The 21,130-nt window shown below is 50.4% G+C and overlaps 1 protein-coding gene across 3 annotated transcripts in view; it reads right to left on the minus strand.

The window, feature by feature from the left end:
- Efcab6 (EF-hand calcium binding domain 6) overlaps positions 1-21,130 on the minus strand; it is a 166,603-nt gene that overhangs the window by 13,824 nt on the left and 131,649 nt on the right. For all 3 annotated transcript variants that reach the window (XM_038343334.1, XM_038343332.1, XM_038343335.1), the window contains 3 exons: positions 17,381-17,579; positions 14,055-14,246; positions 886-1,113 (listed from right to left, as the gene is read on the minus strand). In XM_038343334.1, coding sequence (XP_038199262.1) covers positions 886-1,113; positions 14,055-14,246; positions 17,381-17,579 — 619 coding nt within the window. The remainder of the gene's footprint in view (positions 1-885; positions 1,114-14,054; positions 14,247-17,380; positions 17,580-21,130) is intronic.

Here is a 21,130-nt window from a genome sequence, read left to right on the forward strand (position 1 = left end):
CTGGACAGGCACAGAAGCCTGAGTTGTTTCATTACCTGCAAGCATCATTCTCACTTTGGCAGGTGTCTGTTTGGGGGACAAAATTGCACATAAATGTTCAGAGAGACTCCTTCCTGATAGAGATGCTTGCTTTCTCTGGAAAGTCGGTTGTACCCACAGGCTTCCAAGTCATATCTCTTCCCCCACTCACAGAGCTCTGGAAGTCAGGAGAGCTGGACTTCTTTGAGTGTGAGACAATGCAGGTGAGCCAGACCATGGGGGACAAGATGGCAGTTAAGTGGTACTTAGTACTCCAGCACCATCCCAACACGCTTGGCACAGCATGCTGCCCCAGGGTGCAGGAGAGATGAGGAAAGCCCTGCCAATCATACCAGCACCAGATGATGACAGATGCACAGGAAGCTGGAGCTGATTTTAACAGCAAGAGGGACAGGAAGCTCACCCTGATGAAAATGGTGTGGTTCACAGCTGTGATAGCAACAGCCACTCCTGTGAGTTTCAGTATGATTTACGACAAAATAAAACCTCAGCAGGGCGCGGCAGCTCATGCAGGCACTCCTGGGACTGGGGAGGCTGAAGCAGGATGATCAATGCACGTTTAAGGTCAGTCTGGTCTACACACCAAGTTCCAGGTTATTCCAGACTATATATTGAGAGCTTATTGAAGAGGAAGGGTGGGGGGAAGAGGAGAAAGAAAAGGGGGAGGGAAAGAGGGGAGAGGGAGAAAAGGAAGAGGAAGAAGTAGAAGAGGAGGAAGGGGAGTGAAAAAGAGGAAAAAGAAGAGGGATGAGGAGAAGAAAAGGGGAAGTGGGTAGGGGTGGAATTCTTTGCTCCAACAACGGCTGTGGCGGGGGTGGGGTGGGGGGCGGGCAGCCACGGTCCTACCTGCTCGTCTGTCAGGATCTGTACATGGCGGGTGCAGACAGATCTGAACTCATCTCTGGAGACTGTGCTGCTCTTCATGGTGTCAAAGTTCTCAAACTCCTGGGCCATGGCATGGTAGTGGGACGCCACTGCCTTGTGCACTCGTGCCAAGATGTCTTTGTTGGCTACTTCTTTGGGAGATGTGGGGGGTGAGATCTTGGGCATCTTCTCTGCCCACTCGTCAGCAGTCTGCACAGAATGGAAAGGAAATTGATCCACTGAGTAAACAGTAGGTATCTTTTGTCGCTGGGTGCGGGGAGCAGAGCTTAATAGGATAGAGAAGAACAGATGAGTCACGATTTCTGATGACAGGTCAGCCCAGCTGTTTGGAAGCTTGGACTCGCCTGTCATGAAAATGGTCCCCAGGGTAGCATTCTGCCCTTGGAAGGTGGATTGTGGAACATTGAGAAGACCCAGGAAGGGTTCACTTAACACATGAAAGGGTTGGGGAGAGGGCTCAGTTGGTAAAGTGCTAACCACAGAAGGTTAACAAAAGAACTTCTGGATCCCCAGAAGCCTGCAGCGGTGGCTGGAGCTGTCCATGGTGCTGGGACAGAGAGCTGCTCAACCTGGGCCAAGATCAGGGACTTCCCAGACCAAGGCCAAAGCAACTTTATGAGCAGGCAAACCCCACCTTCAGTGTCTGGCACTTCACTAGGGGGATAGATGGACTGGAGTGGCAAGCAAGGGGTAGTCACTCTTGAAACATCAGCAAAGGGGCCAGGAAAACTCTCAGTTTATTTGGAGCCAGGCAAGTCAGATCTCTGTGGAGACTGGTCGCCGTGATGCAGCCAGGCTTGGGAGACCCAAAGGGTCAAGGTGTGTGTTAATAGAGTCTTCAACCTCCTGCAAGGTAGGAGACAGCTTTGAAAAGTACCTCCTTGCAGAGTGAGCCGAACCTCCTAACACTAGACCTGGGGGAGGGAAAGTTATGCTCTGATGGTAAAGACCCGGCCAGTGATAATCCAGTGGTGAGAGAATCCAAAATATCCAGTGCAGGAGCACTGACCATGGCCTGGCCCTGGTTCCAGCCCTGGCCCTGGTATATCCTGATTGATGGGACTCATCATAACCTTGCTTTGATTCTGGCTCTTACTGTGGATACCACGGCTGTGCTAGACATTCAGCAGGTTTAGACAGCAGATCCTTATAACGAGTATTCCAACTTGGCCATGCTTTAAATGATCTCACAGCAATGTCTGCACTCTGTCACTGTCTGGCGGCATGCTTTATGAAACTGTAGCAAACCCCAGCAGCAGCTGGGAGTGTCCTTGGGAACATAGACACACGCTTCTACTTAGACCCCAGCCCTCTCACACACCTACTTGAAATCATTTGTAAGATAAAGAAGCATCTCCTCACACTTGAGAAAAATCAAAGTGAAATCACTGATGTGTCACATGCCTTTCAGAATTCGTATGGTTGGAAGTGTGAGTCCCAGAGCTCAGAATACTCTAGCATCCCTATCCTTCCATAGTGGGTCAGCATCCAGGGACCAGAGGGTACCCTCCTAGTGTGGAGTCCTGCCTCTAAGTCTAAAAACACACCTGAAACACTGCGGGGAGCAGCTCAGTGTGGGAGAAAGGCAGGCCCATGGCTGGCTCCAACTTGACTCCACCTCTGCCTGACTGGAAGAATATACAAGTAGCTTGCCTACTTTTTGCCTGTTTCCTCCTCTCCTGAGGTGGAGGTAGGTAAAACTGACCTGGGGTAATGACTGTGTGATAGCTGAGATGACCTTGAGGGGACAGTCATGAGGTTGGTTGGTTCCTACCTCTACAAGGGTTCCAGTCATGGACACTCCAGGATGGGGCAGCATCTTTACCCACTGCCTGTCCTTTATAGCTGGGCTTCATCTATTTGTCCTATGATTTATCTATGTAACCCAGGCTGGCCACAGGCTCAGCATCTCCATGCCTCAACCTTCTCCATGATGGAATGATAGACACCTGGCCTACCTTACATATTTTTTTTAGAAGATTCACCATTTGAGATAAGACAAGAAGATGAAGAATAAGATGCTGAAGACATCGTTCTTGTTAGATAAAGACACATTGGCTAGAAAGTCTCCAAACAACTTAGGAAAGTGGTCCAATCTGAGCTAAAACCTGCTTTTGAAAAGCAGTAGCCATGGATGGGTTATCAGTTGAAGTGAGGAGAATCCCGCATCACATTAAAGGCAGGCCGGACACACAGGTGAGATCCCGAGAGCGACGGAGCCTCCTGAGGGAAACCTGCATCTACTGAGGCAGGGATGGATGGAGAGCAAGGCCCTGTTCCTGATGGAAAGAGATGCAAGCGGCAAAGACCCTTTCAAGTTCTAAGAAAACCTCACTGGGGGGCTGGGGAGACGGCTCAGTGGGAAAGCACCTGCTGCATAGGCACAGGGACCTGAACTAGATCCCTAGATATTACCCTATAAAGGGGACAGGGTGGTGTGGCTCTGCAATTCCAGCCTGGGGAAGGGGAGACAGGAGCATCTCCGGGGTTCATGGACCAGTCAGCTTAGACTAATGGAGTCTCAGGCCAGTGGGAGATCCTATCTCTAAACAAGGTTGTTGGCTCCTGAGGAATTACAGCTGAGGTTGTGCACACAACCATCTATCTCTCTCCCTTCATCTCTTCCTCCTCCTTTCCCCACACACCTTCAATGAATATATGGGGAAGGGGGTGGGACTCAAAAACATTTTGCCAACTACATTGATGATTAAAAATATGCAGTCACACAGTTTTAGGAAAGGCTAGCAATGGGGGGAGGGTCTGACCCAAAGATACTGAAGCTGGCTGTAACTATGGTCTAGGGAGAATCATGGAGCCTGGCTGAGACTTGGTCTGTGTTGCTGAACATCAGCTCTGCCTACCTGTGATGGGAAATCAGCCTCCTCCATGGAGCCTTTGATGAAGAGGCCTGTTGGCCACACAATGTCACAGCACTAGACAGCAGAGTGGTTGCCTTAAGTCGATGGCCCCGACGAGGGGCTGCGGCTCACCAGTTTCCTCAAAGAGACTCCTCTCCCCGGAGCACCACCAGCAGAATGGAACCCTGTAGCCACCTGATCCCGCATCCAAAACACTCACAAACCCCACCAGCTCAGCCAGTTTTCACCTCACCATGACAGTCTCTTGTACCCGTGTTTAGGCATGCTCCCCTGGGGAGGCTCTTTTCTAGAAGTGACTATCCAATAAAGGACAGACCCTCAAGGGCTCCTCAGAGCCCCCAGGACAAGAGGCCAGCCTCACAATGGGCTCCTGCATTCTGTGACCTCACCTGCCTAGCTCCAGCTAAGAGCTCCTGCTACCTGCAGGACACTACAGGTATAGCTCTGCCCTGGGAGCCTGTGTACTCTGTCCCCTTTCCTCCTCCAGTCTGTGGCATCTCAGAGACCCATCCATGTGTCCCCTTCCTTGATGATTTCCTGTCACACTTGTCTCTGCCCTCTACACTCTCTTTTACTTTCTCACTCACAGATAGCAAGGGTTGCAGTTCTCTGTTTCCTGGGGAGTGAGTCCCTAAAGGTCAGGAGAGATGTTGAGGCACCATGGAACTAAGGAACAAACAGCAGACACACAATGATGCCAGCGCTGCCAGTGGTATAATGATGGAGGGGGCAGGATTCTGCTGCTCTGGTTGGTGGTCATGGATCAACTGTCTGGAGGCAAAGAAATGGAAATGACAGCAAGAGCCTGCTTTAGCCAACTATGAGCTCTGGCCATCTCCATGCTGGAGAGGAGGAAGAGCGTTATGGAGCCAGAAAGCGTCCTGGTGGCCATCCCTAGCTCTCCTGGCAGTCTCCTTAGAAAATAAACTAGTGCAAATGAGCACGGTCTGTAAAGCAAAGCGTTGGCAATGACCACCAAATTCAGGCATGTGGTTAGGGAGAGTGTGCTATTTTTATAGATGGGCTACAGTGCAGCCGCTAGAAGGTTCCAAGGGAAAACTTAGCCAGAAAGCATCAGTAATGGAGGAGAAGGAATGGAGAAAGATCACAAGGTGGCTGCATAAGGAACGGTCACACCTGTGCACACCTGTACATGCCATGACGCATGCCCCGTGCACCTGTAGTCTGAGCAGCAATGGCGAGGCAGGGTGCTGGCCAGACTCATGTCATCTGTGATGTTACCTAGTTCCTCTGCTGTCCATGTGTGCTGCTCCATCCAGAAAGCAGTGGTCAGAGTGAGTCTCAGGGTCTGGGGAGTGGGTGACATCCCTGCCTGAGCCATCCACTTAGGGTGAAACCGCCATCCACAGAGTCTGGAGTAGGCGGCACTTACTGATGATATGTGTGGCACACCTATGTTACCTGGAGACTCAGGTAAGGAATGGCTCTCCAGGCTCTGCTGACATGGAACTTAATGTCCCAGGGGAGAGAAATGTGGGCCAAGTGCCCCAGGTGAGGGGGAGGACCTTCAAGAAGGGACATGGCTGTCTGTGTAATGCCCCTCCTGACACTGTCATGAAGGCACAGAGCCGGCAAAGAGCAGTACTCATAACCCAGTACCAGCTAAGCATGTCCCTCCTGCAGCTGGAGAGTCGGCCGCTCGCTGTGCTGATGACATCATTCCCCTCTCAGCTAGAAGTGGGAGGTGGGCAAAGGGAGGATCTTAATACTGTCCAAGAAGATGTTCAGGGTCTAAGATGGCAGAAAAGGCAATAAGGAGATGGGAACCTTGCACTGACATAGCCGTTCTTGCCAGCTGGAGATGTGTTTGTCCTATGGACCAGTCATGGCTGCAGTTCCACTGAGGTCATTCAGACAGCACAGAAATCGCACAAAGGAAGGTCACTAAAAATCCCACCCACTGGGTCAACTACTGTCACCACCTCTGAACCACCACAAAACACTGGCATGAGGGGCCTCAGGCCACTGTGGCACTGTTGCCCCCATATGTGCGCCAACACCTCCCAGAGTCAGTGCCTGCTGGGCTCTGGCCCCCAGCTCCCACTGCCTCTCAGCTCAACTCCCAGCAGCCTCACTGAGCACCCGTGGGTGCCAGGGAAGAACAGATGGCTCCCGGTCTGGTGCTTTTGTGTCCCATATGAATGGGGGGAAATTGTGCTTTTTCTCTATAACTAAGAGGAATGTTCTTCCTAATCAGAGAAGACACTGCCGTCGTCTTCAGATACAGAAACCTTCCACCAGCATCCTGCTTTACTGTAAAGGTGCCTGGGAATAGGAATCAGTGCAGGGAACAAAGAGGAATGTGTATGTGTGTGTGTGCGTATGTGTGCATGTGCGTGTGTGCATGTGTATGTGTGTATGTGTGTGTGTGTGTGTGTGTGTGTGTGTGTGGACTCAGGGCACACCTTCAGGAAGAGGAGCCCAACTCCTGGTGTCCTTAATATTACTGAGGCACGTACAGTGCAGAGGCAGTAACCTGCCCTAGAGCAAGCAGGTTCAGATAAGGTATTTTAAGGTATTTAGAGAGTGAGGTCCATGACAACATCGGCTCAGAAACCCACAGGTGTACAATTCAACTCTGAAGGTCAGAGCCAGCCCATCTGACTACGCTTCACAGGGCCACTCTGCTCTCAGGACTCAGAGACGATCCTACAGTCTCACTCACCATCCCCCAGAGCGAGGAACCTCCTGAAACCTCATCCACAAGAACTCGGCCGGTAAGAAGAGGACCCTAATTAGAAACGGCACCAAGCTCGGCACTTCCTTTTAGAGAACGCCTATAATTAGTTCCAGGAATTGAAAAATTGCTTCATTCCATCAAATATTTTGATTAGCAAGGAAATTAATTGTACTGTGTCTTCATTTGTATTTACAGTGGGTAAAATGAATGCTAAAAATAACAATAGCGGCAAAACTGCCTGTCCAAAAATAAATAAATAAATAAATAAATAAATAAATAAATGGAGCATTGAAAACCCAGATGAAAATGAAGCCTGAGTTCTGGAAAGAAAGGTGCCCACTGCCCACCTGCGATGCCTGCCTGAGAGGTAGGGCAGAGGCAAGAAGGGGAGGGTGGTGCTCATGCCCCAGGGAAGACTGTCCTAGACAGGTGTCAAGACCCAGGGCTCTCTGCATGGTGAGGCAGTAATGCTACCACCCCAGGCCCTATCCTGAGTGTCCTGTGGCCCGAGCACTGTGGAGGCTGATGTGAAATGTTTCCACAGGCTCATGAGTTTGAATACTTGGCTCCCAACCGGGAGACTGTGGGAGCATTTAGGAAGTGGAGCGTACCTGGGGAAATATGTCACTGACCTTGAGATTCCCAGCCCAGGTTCTAGTCCCCTCTCTGCTTCCCAATCCTTAAAGATGTGAACATTATTTCCCTCAGCATGGAGCTGCCCAGGGCCTGCTGCCTGCCACGATGGACCATATCCCCTCAAAGTAAGTATTTCCTTCTGAGGTTGCTGATTACAGCTTTGCCTAGAGAATTCCTGGCTTCCAGAATGTCTCTGGAAAGGCCCTAAATCAAACCAACTCTGTCAGTGCTTGCTGAGGTTGGCCTAGAAGCTGCCGGCCATGTTGAACTGTGCTGCCTTCACGGGGCACAGGCTAGACCACATACAGTTTCTGTGATCCTCCCACTGTCCTGAGCAGCTGGGGCTTTCTAGTTCACAAAGCTACAGGGCTGGGCTCTGAGAGGTGGGACTTGCGCTGTCCTCAGGGTCCCCCTGCCAGTGACAGAGCTCAAAGTGGTCCCACTCCAGAAACGGTAGGCTCCCATGATGATTCCTGCCACAGCCATGCAGGAGAACACAACAGCCTCCTTGGAAGAGGATTCAGAAATTCCCAACCCTACAGGGCAGATGCCAGGTACCAGAGCTGTGACTGAGACTGAAACCAAAGATGCCCACAGGGAGGAAACGGTGCGGGTAGCCTCTCCTGCTGCACATCCAACTCGCCCTCACAGGCTCCTCAGAAAACCCCTGCCTGCTCCCTCACCGCCCCCTCTGCCCCACTCTCCTAGGTCTCCAGCTCACCTCTGCACACAGTGGGCACTCACACACACTCCACACAGGCCCGTGCAGACTCCTGCCTCACAAACCCTTCTAGAGCATGAAACTGCCCTAAAGTGCAAAGCGTCAAAGCCACCCCTTTGGCCCTTTAATGACTCAATAAACTGGGGCGAAGTTGCTTCAGAACATGCTAATAAATTCCTCCACTCAAATAACTTCCACACCACTGACCACATCATCACCAAGCATTCAGCACAAACGGGAACAGGGCAGGAAACAAATAATTATACAGACATTTGGTGCTTGCTGGGCCAGGGAGCCTGTGAAGCTCTGTCCACAGTGCAGCCAATCTGTGTAACAGTTCCTAAGGGCAGACAGTGAGGTGGCTTTCACTTTACCGGAGGGGAACTGAAATCCCAGCCCTAGATATCTAGTTCAGGGGGTTGCAGGTGATGGCGGGGCGGGGGGGGGGGGAGGAGGTGCCAAAGCTCTCTGAACCTCAGTTTCCTCCTTTGTAATACAGCACTGCCATAGCCCGCTCACAGCATGTAGCAGCATCCTGAGGACCAACCAAAGGGGACTCATGGGAATGCCTGGAACGTGGGTGGCTCAGAGCACCTCCCTGATGTCCACCTGTATGGTGACATTTGAGTGTGGATTATAGGAGGGTGACAGTGGCTGGCCAGGCACAATCACTGGGAGGGCAATTTGTCCTTTCTTCTTAATTTCTTAGCACACCCCAGTCAGGTGTACGCAGAAGCCATGGAATAGAACTTTCCAGGTTGTTTGTATGTTTGTTTGTTTTTGGAATGGTCATGGTCATCTCTGTGAAGCTGGGTCACCCAATGGGGTCCTCTGAGTACTACCTCAGGCCTGGCTCAGGTGGACTCCTGGGCCTGCCCACAGTGGGACTCCAGCTTTGGTGGGCTCTTCTGCCCTGACCCTGCATCTTGCTAAGCACCAACTGCATTGGTGCTCCTGGAAGTAGAACGAGCCTGTGCTAAACCAGCCAGAGTGGGAGCCAGGACCCAGGATACAGAATGATAGGTGCCTTTGCGGGAAGGGTTCAAGACCCACATGCCTGCTCAACAACCACAAGATGGGAGAGCACCAACATGTTTGAGAAGAGACATTGAGGCTCATACAGCATGACAGTCGGGCGGAGTGAGATGAGAATTACACTCTGTCCGTACACTGAAGGTCTCACTGAGGGCATGAGCACAGTCCTATCTCCCAAGGATCCAGCAGCCTTGGCTAGGCAGTGATCTCTGCTGACTTCCTTTCTGCAGAAGGTGCTGGCTTCCTTAATTACATCAGTAATCTCTTTAATTACTTGCCTCCTCTGCATCCACAGAGGAAAAGGATGACTGGTGTCCCATTAATGAGCTTAAGGGATGCTTTACCCAGCCCTATCACTTCTGACCTTTCCTGGTGAAGAGCCTGGGATTAAGCTGTAGCAGGTTCAGTGAGGAAAGCTTCAGCTTCCCTCCACCTCCCCAGTCACATGGAGCAGGAGTCCCCAGTCATTCTTGGTGGCCCAGAGCAAGACGCCCATGCTCTGCAAAGCACTCAAGAGCTGGTGGGTGGCCTCTGTCCCCGCTTCCCGCTCCAACTGGTGAGTAAACAGGACAAGGGACACCCACATGGCGCTGTGCGATGATCCCCTTCACAGAGGTCTATATGGTCCCTTAAGCCTGTGGTCCCTGGCTCGGATTGACATCCTGGTAAATGGCATCTTGTGGTGCACCCAGGCTGAGGTATTCACCTCTCAGCCAGGTGTCCTCAGAATGCTGGGAGCTATGCAGGGATGGGGTGTGGCTACCTTTCTGCAGCATCCTCCTAGGCCAGTCTCACTGTGGTACAGTTAATCGCTAATGAATGAAGGCGTAGAGAGGGTGGCAGCGGCTGCCTCTGTGGGCTGGGCTCTTCCAGTCTTCCACTGCTGATCACTTAATATCACTCCATTGGCCCTTCCTCCAGAACCCTCATGGGGTGTTGGGCAAAGTGTGTCTGGAGATGAGGTGACTTATAAAGAGAACCCCTAATAGCTGGTGTGGGGTCCTCCAAGTGCCCCAGGTAGAGCCCTAGTGGTACCCCCCCCGGGTGGGGGGGGTCCTGTGTGGCCACTGAGGTACGGGCTCTGCCTCTCCCACATTTGGCCTCTACGGGTCTTTTGTTGTCAGCCTGAGCAGACATGGGCACTTCCACACTAGCAGCTGCTTTAGTTACCTTAGGACCTTAAACCTGGCATGCCTCTTCCTAAAGACCTCAACTTCACCCACACGCCAGCGACCCCATGCTGACAGGCCCTGATCATTCCTGTCTTGGCTAAGGCCCCTCCCCCATAAGTCTCCTTCTCACACAGGCCTGCCTCCAGTTTCCCACCTGTTTTGGAGCACACCCTCACATCAGGCATGTGACCTAGCCCTTGTTCACTATCCCCCGGGCTGGAGCAGGCACTCTGGAAGGCAGGGATCATACACCAGGTGATGTATAATTTCCTGTAACTCTGCTCCAGGGGGATCCAACACCTTTGGCCTCTCTGGACAGCATGTGTACACATACTCAGACACAAACAAATAAAACAATTTTTAAAAATTAAAAATAATTTTAAAAGGAATCCCAAGAGTGCTGAAACCTCTAGCAAACCCCAAACCCCGTTGCTTACAGAGCCTGCCTGGAAAGACCCATGCAGAGGAGCAGAGAGAAGGACCCTGTCTTAGGGTTGCTGTTGTTGTCAAGAGACACCATGACCAAGGCAACTGTTATAAAGGAAATCAATTAATTGGGTGGCTTACAGTTCAAAGGTTTAGTTCATTGTCATCATGGGGGGACACGGCGACAGGCAGGCAGACATGGTGCTGGAGAAGGGGCTGAGAGTCCTACATCTTGACTTGTAGGTCACAGCAAGTGGTCTGTTTCATTGCGTATAGCTTGAGCATAGGAGACCTGAAAACCCACCCCTACAGTGACATACTTCCTCCAACAAGGCCACACCTACTCCAACAAAGCCACTCCTCCCATTAGAGCTACTCCCCTTGTGGATCACTTTCAAACCGCCCCACACCCCAAAACAGCCACACTGATCAACAGAGGGACAGTCTCAACTCTCCCCTTTAAAGCAATGGATTCAAGTTAACTAGTGTGTGATGGACACATGGCAACCACAGATGTTCCCTAAAGCCATGAACACTACCCACATTCAATCACCTGAGACTTTAAAACATAGACAACTGTTTAAAAAATATCTTATAGGGAGTTGCTTTTAAGATCAATAAAAATATTCATGTCCTTTGATCTCAGTCATTTTTGTTCTGGGTTTCCTTAAAATGTAGACTTATGGGGTCTGGGGAGGTGGTTCAGTGGATAAAACGCTCATCACGCAAGCATGTGGACCAGAATTGGATTCCAGCACCCATGGAGAAACTGGGCAGGAACATTCCTAAACCAGCACAATTCTTAACTGCGGTCTAGAGACCTATCCCTATACTCACATGTAGTGATATTTCATCTGTATTTTAACAAGCAAAGCTTGCTTGAAGATCATGGAGTAAAACAGCTGCCCTGGCCAGCCTTACAGACCAGGCAGTGGTGACGCACACCTTTAATTCCCAGTTGCCACACTACTTTGCCATAGAAACCAGGTGGTGGTGGTGCAGGCCTTTAATTCCAGTACTAGAGAGGATTATAAAATGGGAGGAGACAACTCTCAGTCTCATTCTGAGGATTCTTGGAGGCAGGATCGCCATTTCAGACTGAGATAGAGTTAAGAGCCAGTGGCTGGCTGTTTTGCTTTTCTGGTCTTCAGGCTGAACCCCAATATCTGAGTTTTTATTATCTTGCTACACCCACAGATAAGTGTAGCTCTCACTCCTCCTCTGAGAAGCTCCCTTTTCAGAACAGATGGAGACATATGGATGGAGATCCCACAGAAAGCCCAAACTGGTCAAAATGAAGAAAGCAGATGACCACAGGGTTCCCAGTCCCAGTGGATATATCTACAATACAACCCTACTCCCGAGCCTTCAGGAACATTGTAGACGGGAAGGCTGGAAAATGGGGAGAACCAGAGAACCAGAAGTCTGCTGGGAGACTGTGTCGTCTAGCTAGGACAGGGAGGCTGCAGCCATATCTCAAAACCACAGCTGCCTAAACAAGACCTGAACAATGATGAGTGGACATGCCACGGTGGATGGGGGAATCTCACAAGGCTCCACCCCTAGATGGAGAGGCACAGGTAATTAACGGCTGCGAAGAGAGGGAAAATCAGACTTCCCCAAAGATGAGCTCCCTGATAGGTTATCCAACCCCACATCCACATACAAGCAACACCAAGTGGACCTGTGGTGGCTGGAAAGAAAATGGCCCCCGAAGGTAGTGGCCTAGCTGGAGGAAGTGTGTCAAATGCATTAAAAACAGAAACGACCATCTTCGACGAAGTGCAGAAGCATCGGCCTGGAAACTGCCTTTCTTGCAGTGGGCAGAAGCAGGGACATGACTTGGTGAAAGCGGTCTGTCACCTCCCTCACCCAGTTAATAGTGAGGAAACACACAGGGATGATCGGGAGCTCACGGCACTCACAGTGACAAGCCACCATCACTGTGGGGGTCACATGACTGCTGCCTTTTCTGAAATCTGTACAACAAACAATGTATTTCTGATAAGATGACGAAAAGCATAACCACAGTGGAGAGCAACAGCCACCAGATGTGAAGATCACAATCCTGCCACAGACCAGGAGAAGGTCTTTGCAACTTACAGGCGACAAGGGCCTGCAATCTCTGCAGCTGAAATCATTAACACCAAGGCAGAGGCTAATGTGGCTGAAAACACAGTGGGCTGGCGGGGCCACGGTGCATCAGGAAGTCCAGTGTGCACTGAATAACCACCTAAGAGACGCAGGCAGCATCAGAACCAATAGCTACTTCACATGGAACAGCAGTGTTTGTGTGTGTGTACCCCTGCACATGCTTGCACATGCATGTTTACACACATGCATCACATATGTGTATATGTATACATGTACGTCACAGAAGACAGGCACAGAGGCTATTGTCTTTCATGGAGGAAACCCAAGATAACCTACATGCTTCCAGCAGAAGGGTGTGAACACACACACATGTATACATGCATGTACAAGAATACTAGTGTGCTCTTGACAGATTCCATTTAATATTGAGATTATTTTTGTAATAGCTTATGTAAGTGAACTAAAGCCAATGTTAACATTAGTGAAAACTGGGCATGCTGGCTCTTGACTGTAATCCCAAGTCTTAGGAGGCTGAGGCAGGAGGATATCCACAAGTGGGAAACTGGAAGCCAGGCCTCCTGGGTTCACACATCAGCCTGTACTCACTGGGGAGGTCACCTAGAATCTCCGGGCCAAAGTCTTATAAAATTGGCATACTAAATTAGGTGGTGCCTAACCTGGAGGTTCCTACCACTGGCTCTGTCTCCTCTCTAGGACTTACCTGTTAGACATATGACTGAGGACAGTGAGCTTGGGTGTCAACATATGGTCACACATACACAGACAACTGGAAGGGACATCAAGAAAGAACCAAAGCAGCCAGCACAGAGGACAGCCCCATCTATCATGGGCTCTCTGTGGTTTATCTACTGGTTTATCCCTCCTATTCCTCCACATTAAATGTTTCCCTCCATCAGGGGTCACAGCAGGTACGGCCCCTCCCCCAGCACATGCTGTCCACTCAATCAGCTAGGCTGGAACTGCTGTCAGTGATGCTGATCCCACTTCTGCAGCCATGAGAAGCAAGCTCGCAACAAGTGGCAAGTTCATCCAGAGTCCCTCTCCGGAGACGACAGAGAAGAGCCCCGTGGGCAGCTGTTGCCATCGCCCCTCCATGGAGTCCTCCCTGGCTTCCCACCTGGGCGTCTGTCATGACCCACCCCACTTGCACATTCATCTCTGCCTGGCGCTCGGCCGGGGCAGCCCTCAGTAGGCCACGGTGGCCTCGTTTCCCTGGACATCAGATCATCTTCTGGGATCTAAGAGCCTCTGAGTGCGAAAGGCACGGAATAAAAGCAAGCGCTTGGGCTTTCTTTCTTTCTTTCTTTCAAACAAACAAACAAACAAACCCCACTTCCCCATGAAGCAGAGGATACACTTTCCCTCCCAGCCCTCCACACAGTTTTATCAGTTTTTCATTTTGAATCAATTGTTCCTTGTTGGTGCGTTGCAGGACGCCACCTTACCTCCTCCAGGAAGGAGCCGAAGTTCTCCAGGAAGTACTTCCAGTGTATGGTGGGTGTTAGGTGGAGTCTTAATTTCCTCAAAAAATAATGATACTGGTTATCTGTTAGTTTCTGACAGAAACTCTTCAGGACATCTCCAAAGTCCATGGCCTTCACAAACCCAGTGTCCTCTTTATCCAGGGCAGAAAATGCCTAAAGCAAACAAACACAAGGAAAGCTGGTAAGGCTACTGGCAAATGAATGCCGCAGCCTATGCTTGAGGGGCTGTGCCCACACCATGGGCCAAACCGTGCAGTCACCCTGACACACTGCAGGTGTCAGCGGCAATCATGACAAACTGCAGGTAGAGGCATGCGGTCATCAACTAGGAAGATGTAAAAACGTGCTATGAACAGTGCACACGTTTCTTTTCATCTGTTCAAAGGAAATCATTCATTCTTACTGCACTGGGAAGTTTGTATCAAGTGGTGGACTTGAAATGCCTCCCCCTCCACACACAGACAGGGTTTCTCTGTGTAACAATCCTAGTTGTCCTGGAACTAGCTAGCTCTGTAGACCAGGTTGGCCTCGAACTCACAGAGATCCACCTGCCTCTGCCTCCCGAGTGCTGGGAATAAAGAAGTGTGACACCACCGCCTGACAAAAATGCCTTTTTTAGAAGTAAAAAATTAACGTGCCTGCAAGCTCCAGTCCAGCTCCCCTGAGCCTGCTTTCTTGATCAGTGCTTTGTAGGAACACCTTGGGGCAGGAAGTATAGTAAACAAAGCACTACAGAGCTTTACAGCCTGCAGTCACTGAGGAAGTGGGGCAGTCCCTGACCTGGATCCTGGGCTGAGATGCTCGGCTAAGTCCTGATCTCCCTCAACTTCAGCGCATTCTCCATGAAGGGCACTTAGCTGAGGGCGGTTGTGAGTGAGTATTTGGCGGAAAGGTACGGGGATGTGGGAGCCAGGTGCACAGCCATCTGAAGATCAAGCACAAGGAGCAGTTTGTGCTGTGAGAGTGCGGAAGTTATGTGGTGTGGGAGACACTGTGGCATTCTGGGTAACGCTCGAGAAGCAGTGTGGGTCCAGCTCCCTCTCGCCACAGGGCCTGATCCTCCTGGGCGTCTGTGGGTAAACTCGGTCTGCTAGCCACAGCATGGGTGTAGGAGCTGAACAGGAAAGGACTTTGAAGTCTATAGAAGGCTGCAAGGGTACAGTGTTGCTGTATTGCCTGGAAACAAGACAGGTGTGTGGCATCTGCAGTGGCACTCAGTGATGTATTCAGACGCCTGGTCCCCTCTAGTGGCCACCCTGAACCAGTCTCACCCCTTCCTCTTCCCTGACCTCAGCCTGCCTGCACCCCACAGCTCACCTCCTGCACTCTCTACAACAAAACCTCAGGCCACACAAAGAACACTTTTCAGTAATATCCACTGTGGTTCCTCCCTGGGGCCCACGGCCCCCAGCTTCAGAAACATCCTAAGAGATGCCAAGCTGTGCCACTTATGGCCCGAAGAACAACAAACCACCCTGGACATGGAGTTTTGTTCCTGAGTGGTGCTTCTGAAAATCTGAAAATAGGGCCAGTATGCAGAAACTGGGAGTCTTGGCTGGTCCTGAAACTGACAAGCCTGGGGATGCCTGGCCTCCTACGGCTCACACGGAAGATGCACTGCAGAACTGTCTTCCCCCTTACTTCTGGCCAACTACCTGGGATGCTAAGTCCTCACAGAGAGCTAGATACTGGCATGCCTGCTTTGTAGGATAGAGGCCAAGTTCTGTGGCACCTCCCAGCTGTCTAGTTTAAACCCATCTTTCGGCATCTTTCCCCACTGCCCCTCATTTCTGGGTCCAAGAGCAAAGGGAGTAAATGGATCTACTAGGTTTAGAGAGGTGGCCTTGGGAACCTCTGCCTGGGAGGGCTTTATAATCTAAGATACTAAACTTGATGTCACTGGTGAGCAACAGACACAACGCATGGCAGTAAAATACCTCTACATTTCTCCAGAGACAGTGTTCTTTCTATATAGATCAGGCTAGTATACTACCTGCAGCAATTCTCCTGCCTCAGCTTCCCAAGCAATGTGAGATAACAGGTATGAGTCAGCATACCCAGCTAGGATTTCTTGGGCCTTCCAGAACTGGAAAAGGGAATGGACTGGTCCTTCTCTGTCCAGCTACGTTCACAGCTCTGCTACCGATGGCCTGCGAGACTATGGCAAATTCATTCGCCCTGAGCCTCAGTTTTCCCTCCTGTACAACAGAAAGAGTGGCCCCAACCTGCAGGCTATGCTCAAGGACAGATGAAATCCATGGATTCTCATGAGGGTTGGCACCCCACTGAAGCTCCCTGCAGGCAGGCAGAATGATGTCTACAAAGCTCTGGAAGCCTCCATCAATGTAAGCCAAGCCCTCTTGGGGTGGAGGCTAGGACTCTGAATGTGGGGGTGGTTCTCCCTGGTGAGGGCCTCAAGCACATGGTCCTAGTGGCCTCTGGCAATCTGCTGGTCGGAGCTGACTGTCACCTGGGGTTGGTATGCTGGCCTCAGCCACCTGTGGACCAGGCTGGGGACACACCTTTAGGAGCATAGTTCCACATCACTCTTTCCAAAGACACCAGCATGGTTCCAGCCACCACATCACATAAGTGGGCCACTCAAGGGACAGAGGAAGAACACCCTTCTCCTCGGATGACCCACAGCTTTCTGGTCTCCTTCACAGCTGTCTTCGTGATGCCCCCTGTCCTGTTCAACCTTCTGAAGGCCACTTTAACATCACTTATCCCCATGGGTCACTTTCTTGAGCACACTGAGAGCTCACGAGATATGTGAGCCACTGTCATCCAGTTTCCCTGTCCTTCAAAACAAACTATACTTGTGTGTATGAACGTGAGCACACTTGTGCCAAAGTGCAGGTGTGGAGGTCTGAGCATAGCCCGGATTGTCAGCCTCATCTTATCACTTGTATGAGGCTGGGTGTCTCTGTCTTCTCTGCCTGACCCTGTGGTCTCAGCTTGTCCCTCAACTCTGTCTTCTCTGCCTGGTCCTGTGGCTTCAGCTTGTTTCTGGACCATCTCTCTTCTCTAGCTGGCCCTGTTGCCTCAGATTGCCTGGTATTTGCTGAATCTACCTCAATGGGCTGAGCAGGGTCAGGGTGTTTTGTTTTTTTTTTTTCTCAGAGCAATCTTGGAGGTGCAACTGCTCCAATCAGCAACCTGGATCCACTCAGGATCCACTGAGGATGCTCAGGAGACTTGGGGGAGGTGGATCTGGGCAGGGCTTGGAGCCGCTGGGAGGGACGGAGGTGACTTTACCTGACTGGGCTCTTTGCAATCTACCATACCTTTAACAAAGCAGGCTGGGAGGATTCCACAACCGCCTGCATGCTCTTCACCACCTCCTCGGGGTTCAGCCTGGAGAAGCTGGTCCGTGGAGAGCTTTCTTCTTTTTCTTTCGGCTGAGCTTTGCTTGTCTTGCTGATCTCAAGTGCTCTCAAGAAGTCGAGGGGATTGATGCAATTGTTATGCACACTGATGCCCAAGCTTCTCCCACAAAAGAAAAGAATAGATTCATTGAAAAGAAAAGTTGCTTATTCATTCAACAAACAGTTGCAGAATACAGGGGCAGTGTGTATGTGGTGGGGGGGCGGGAGAATGGCTTCAAGAGGAGGGTGCCCACCCTGCTGGCACAGGCCCACTTGTGCTGGTTTCTGATGTGCACACATGAGTGCCACCACAAAGAGGAACAAGGCGAGAGCTACGAGAGGCAAGACTGAGGGTTGCCCAGAGGTGAGGCCATGGGATGGGCTGCCCTATCCTGAAGACCCAAGACCTGACAGCTGGGTACTGGGGCTCAGAGTTTCAAAGAGCAGGAAGCAGCAAGGGTTGCTGGGTGAGAGATGCTGGCCAGCCCTTGGGGCATTTGTGGAAGGGACTGGGAGGATAGCAAACCTAACTGGGCACCAGCCATCTGAGCTACGGCCTGGAGAGGAGCTTCCTGTCATGGTGGTGTGCAGGGAGGCGTGGCAGGGGAACTCAGAGGAGGAGTTATGTGTGTCAGAGAGACTACAAGGATGGGGGAACTGAGGCAAACGCACTAAATTCTTTTCTAAGTCTCACTGAAATGAGGCTGTCAAGCCCAAAGCTCTCCGAGGGTATTGTGCAAAACTTATCTAGCTTAATATTTCCTCAATAAAAACTCCATCTCAGTATATGTCCCCACAAGGACATCCATGGAGCAGTGATGGCCCCTTTGTGCCCTCAACTTGGACTGGGAAACAATTCCCTTCAAATTGCAAAAGAATAACTTGAGTAAGGCTGGAGAGTTTCCTACAAACACCCAGTGTGACTCAGAATAAAGTTTCATGCCTTCCCGTCCCCATCCTCCTGGGCTGGGAACATAGCTCGGATGAGAAAGCGCAGCTAAATAAGGTCACCGACCTGAACTGGGTCCTGTCCTCATGTTCTTTTGTTTGTTTGTTTTAAAGGCTAGATGCAGAGGTGGAGGAGACATGTGGATGCCAGGGGTTTGCTACCATAGCCTACTTGGTGAGTTATAGGTTGGTTTCCTGTCTCAAAAAAAGAAGAACGAAAAGGCAGACAACATTCATGCGTGTATACACATATGCATGTGTACCTGCACACGCACATGCACACAAAAAGGTTGCTGCTTCTGTGAGTTGGTTATCGGAGCCCTTGAGTACCAGCTCGGACACTGAGCAGAAGAGAAGTTTCCAGTGACTCGGATGCTTCTGCAGGAGAGGCAAGGGCCTAGCTTTGCAAGGTGCAGCTGCAGAGCAGCTCAGCCTGCTTGCGTTGGCACGGATCATGTGACAGGGACACAAGGAGACAGACAATCAGCACTGCTTCATGCTTTAGGGAGGAGCTGCCAGCGCAGTATTAAAATGCAGCAATAAAGCAAATGCATATGCGGACCTCCTTGTGAGGGTTTGGAAAAGTCTATTTTGGATCCAGGAAAGAATAATCTACATGTAATTACCAATAGTCAAGATGTTTATCATCAAGGGGTCTTTGAGGAGGAACAAGCGACTCAGTGATGGATCCTTATTAAGGCTTCAATGCACAGAAAAGTTGATCATCTATTGAGAGGTGGAGCGCAGAAGCTCCCAGGCCTTTTGTGCTGTTTATAAAAGTATCAAGTCTAACCACGATTTAACAAGACTCTCCCGGAACCACTTAACTAATTATTTATCTGTATCCATTTTCCCATGATTTATTCATTGAACATATCAATTCTTATTCAGCTGGAAATAGATTCAGTGGGAAGGCGCTGAAAGGAGGGAGAGAACACGAGAGCAGTTGAAGATGGCATGGCCCTTCATTTCCATGTAACACACATATCATACAACATATATAGCCATGACTAGCATGGGCTATGTGCGGAAGAAGACCCCAGGCAAAAAGGGAGAAGCTGAGTAAGCAGAGAGGGAAACACAGAGTCACAGGACAGGCAGGGCCCTGCAACAACGGTGGCCTTGCCCGCATTTCATAATAATGGCCAAGACTTCCAGAAGAAATGGGAGCGACCAAGCCACAGGTCCAGGAAGCTTGGTGAACATGGAGCGAGACAAACCCAGACTGACCTACACCGGAGCACAGCAGATGCAAACCGACAGACTCAAACCACAGGATCCCAAAGACAGAAAGAAAGATTGCGAAAGGAGCCAGAGGGAAGGGCAAAGTGTTCCTACGTGGGATAAAAGCAAGAAGCACATCAGACTCCACCAGAAGTCACATGGGAGACGGAAGCGGGCGTCAGAGCATTTGAATGATCAAAGAATTCGAGTTCTGTCTCCAGGGCAACTGTCCTTCAGAAGGGAACCGGGGCTGGGAGCTGGATATACTGGGGCCTTGCTCAGGCCAGCCTACTGAGTGATTCTACAGTCCTCCCACAGGTCCAGGGTCCTCAGGAACAGAATTTCCAACAGACAGATGTCATTCAGCATTAACACATCCTGAGTGTGCTCTGGGATACCATGCTGTACCATTTGTCTCAAGTTCAAGTTCACCTGGGAGCCCTGGGTCTAACCTGACAATGCTCTATTCTTTGGTAAATTAGCATCCCCAACAAAGGCTGTAAAGGTGCTGACACTGGGAACTTCAAGGAGACAATGCACCAGGTTTCCCTGCAGTGTAAACCATGCCAGACTCACCTCTCTGGGGAACTTCCTTCTACTCTGCTCCCAGCATCCCTGGTAACATAAGCATGCTTTTGAAAGATGTGTCCAACATGAAGGACTGTTGCAAAAGCCATACTGAGGACAGATTTCTCAGGTGAAGAAAACTGGTTTTAAAAGGTTAAAAACTTTTATTTATGTATCCATCACATACGCATATGTGCATGCATGTACATGGGCCACAGTTTGCATGTAAAAGTCAGAGGGCAACTTGAGGGAATTTGCTCTTTCCTCGCATAACCCGGAGCACTGAACTGAGATGGTCAGGCTTGGCAGCAAACACCTTTACCCACTAAAGCATGCCCCCCTCCCTGCCACACACACACCAAGAACATTTTGAAAAACAGTTTGCTAATTTCTGATAAAAAGGAGACTGGATGTCCGTGAACGAAGAACAGTATACCTGCTGCGGGACAATGACACAGAGAGGACAAACCCAAGCCCTGAATACTGGGAGACAGTCGGAGAAAGAAGAGTTGAAAGTGAGAACCGGGGCATTCTCCTAGAACCCCAAGAGAAAAGTAAGAGATACAAATTAATTGAGAAAGATCCAAACCCTTGCGGGGTCAAGTCAGGGTGGCTTCAGTGTTCAGCATCAGGAGCTTAAAAATGAACAAAGGAGTGGAACTCATGAATGAGCTAAGACAAGAACACTTCCAGGGCTGGAGAGATGGCTCAGTGGTTAAGAGCATTGCCTGCTCTTCCAAAGGTCCTGAGTTCAATTCCCAGCAACCACATGGTGGCTCACAACCATCTGTAATGAGGTCTGGTGCCCTCTTCTGGCCTGCAGGCATATACACAAACAGAATATTGTATACATAATAAATAAATAAATATTTTAAAAAAGAACACTTCCAAAAATCACAGAACACAAAACAGCGTGCCTTAGGAGACTGA

The sequence above is a fragment of the Arvicola amphibius genome, chromosome 9 (genome assembly GCF_903992535.2).
Source record: "Arvicola amphibius chromosome 9, mArvAmp1.2, whole genome shotgun sequence".
NCBI classification, from domain to species: domain Eukaryota; kingdom Metazoa; phylum Chordata; class Mammalia; order Rodentia; family Cricetidae; genus Arvicola; species Arvicola amphibius.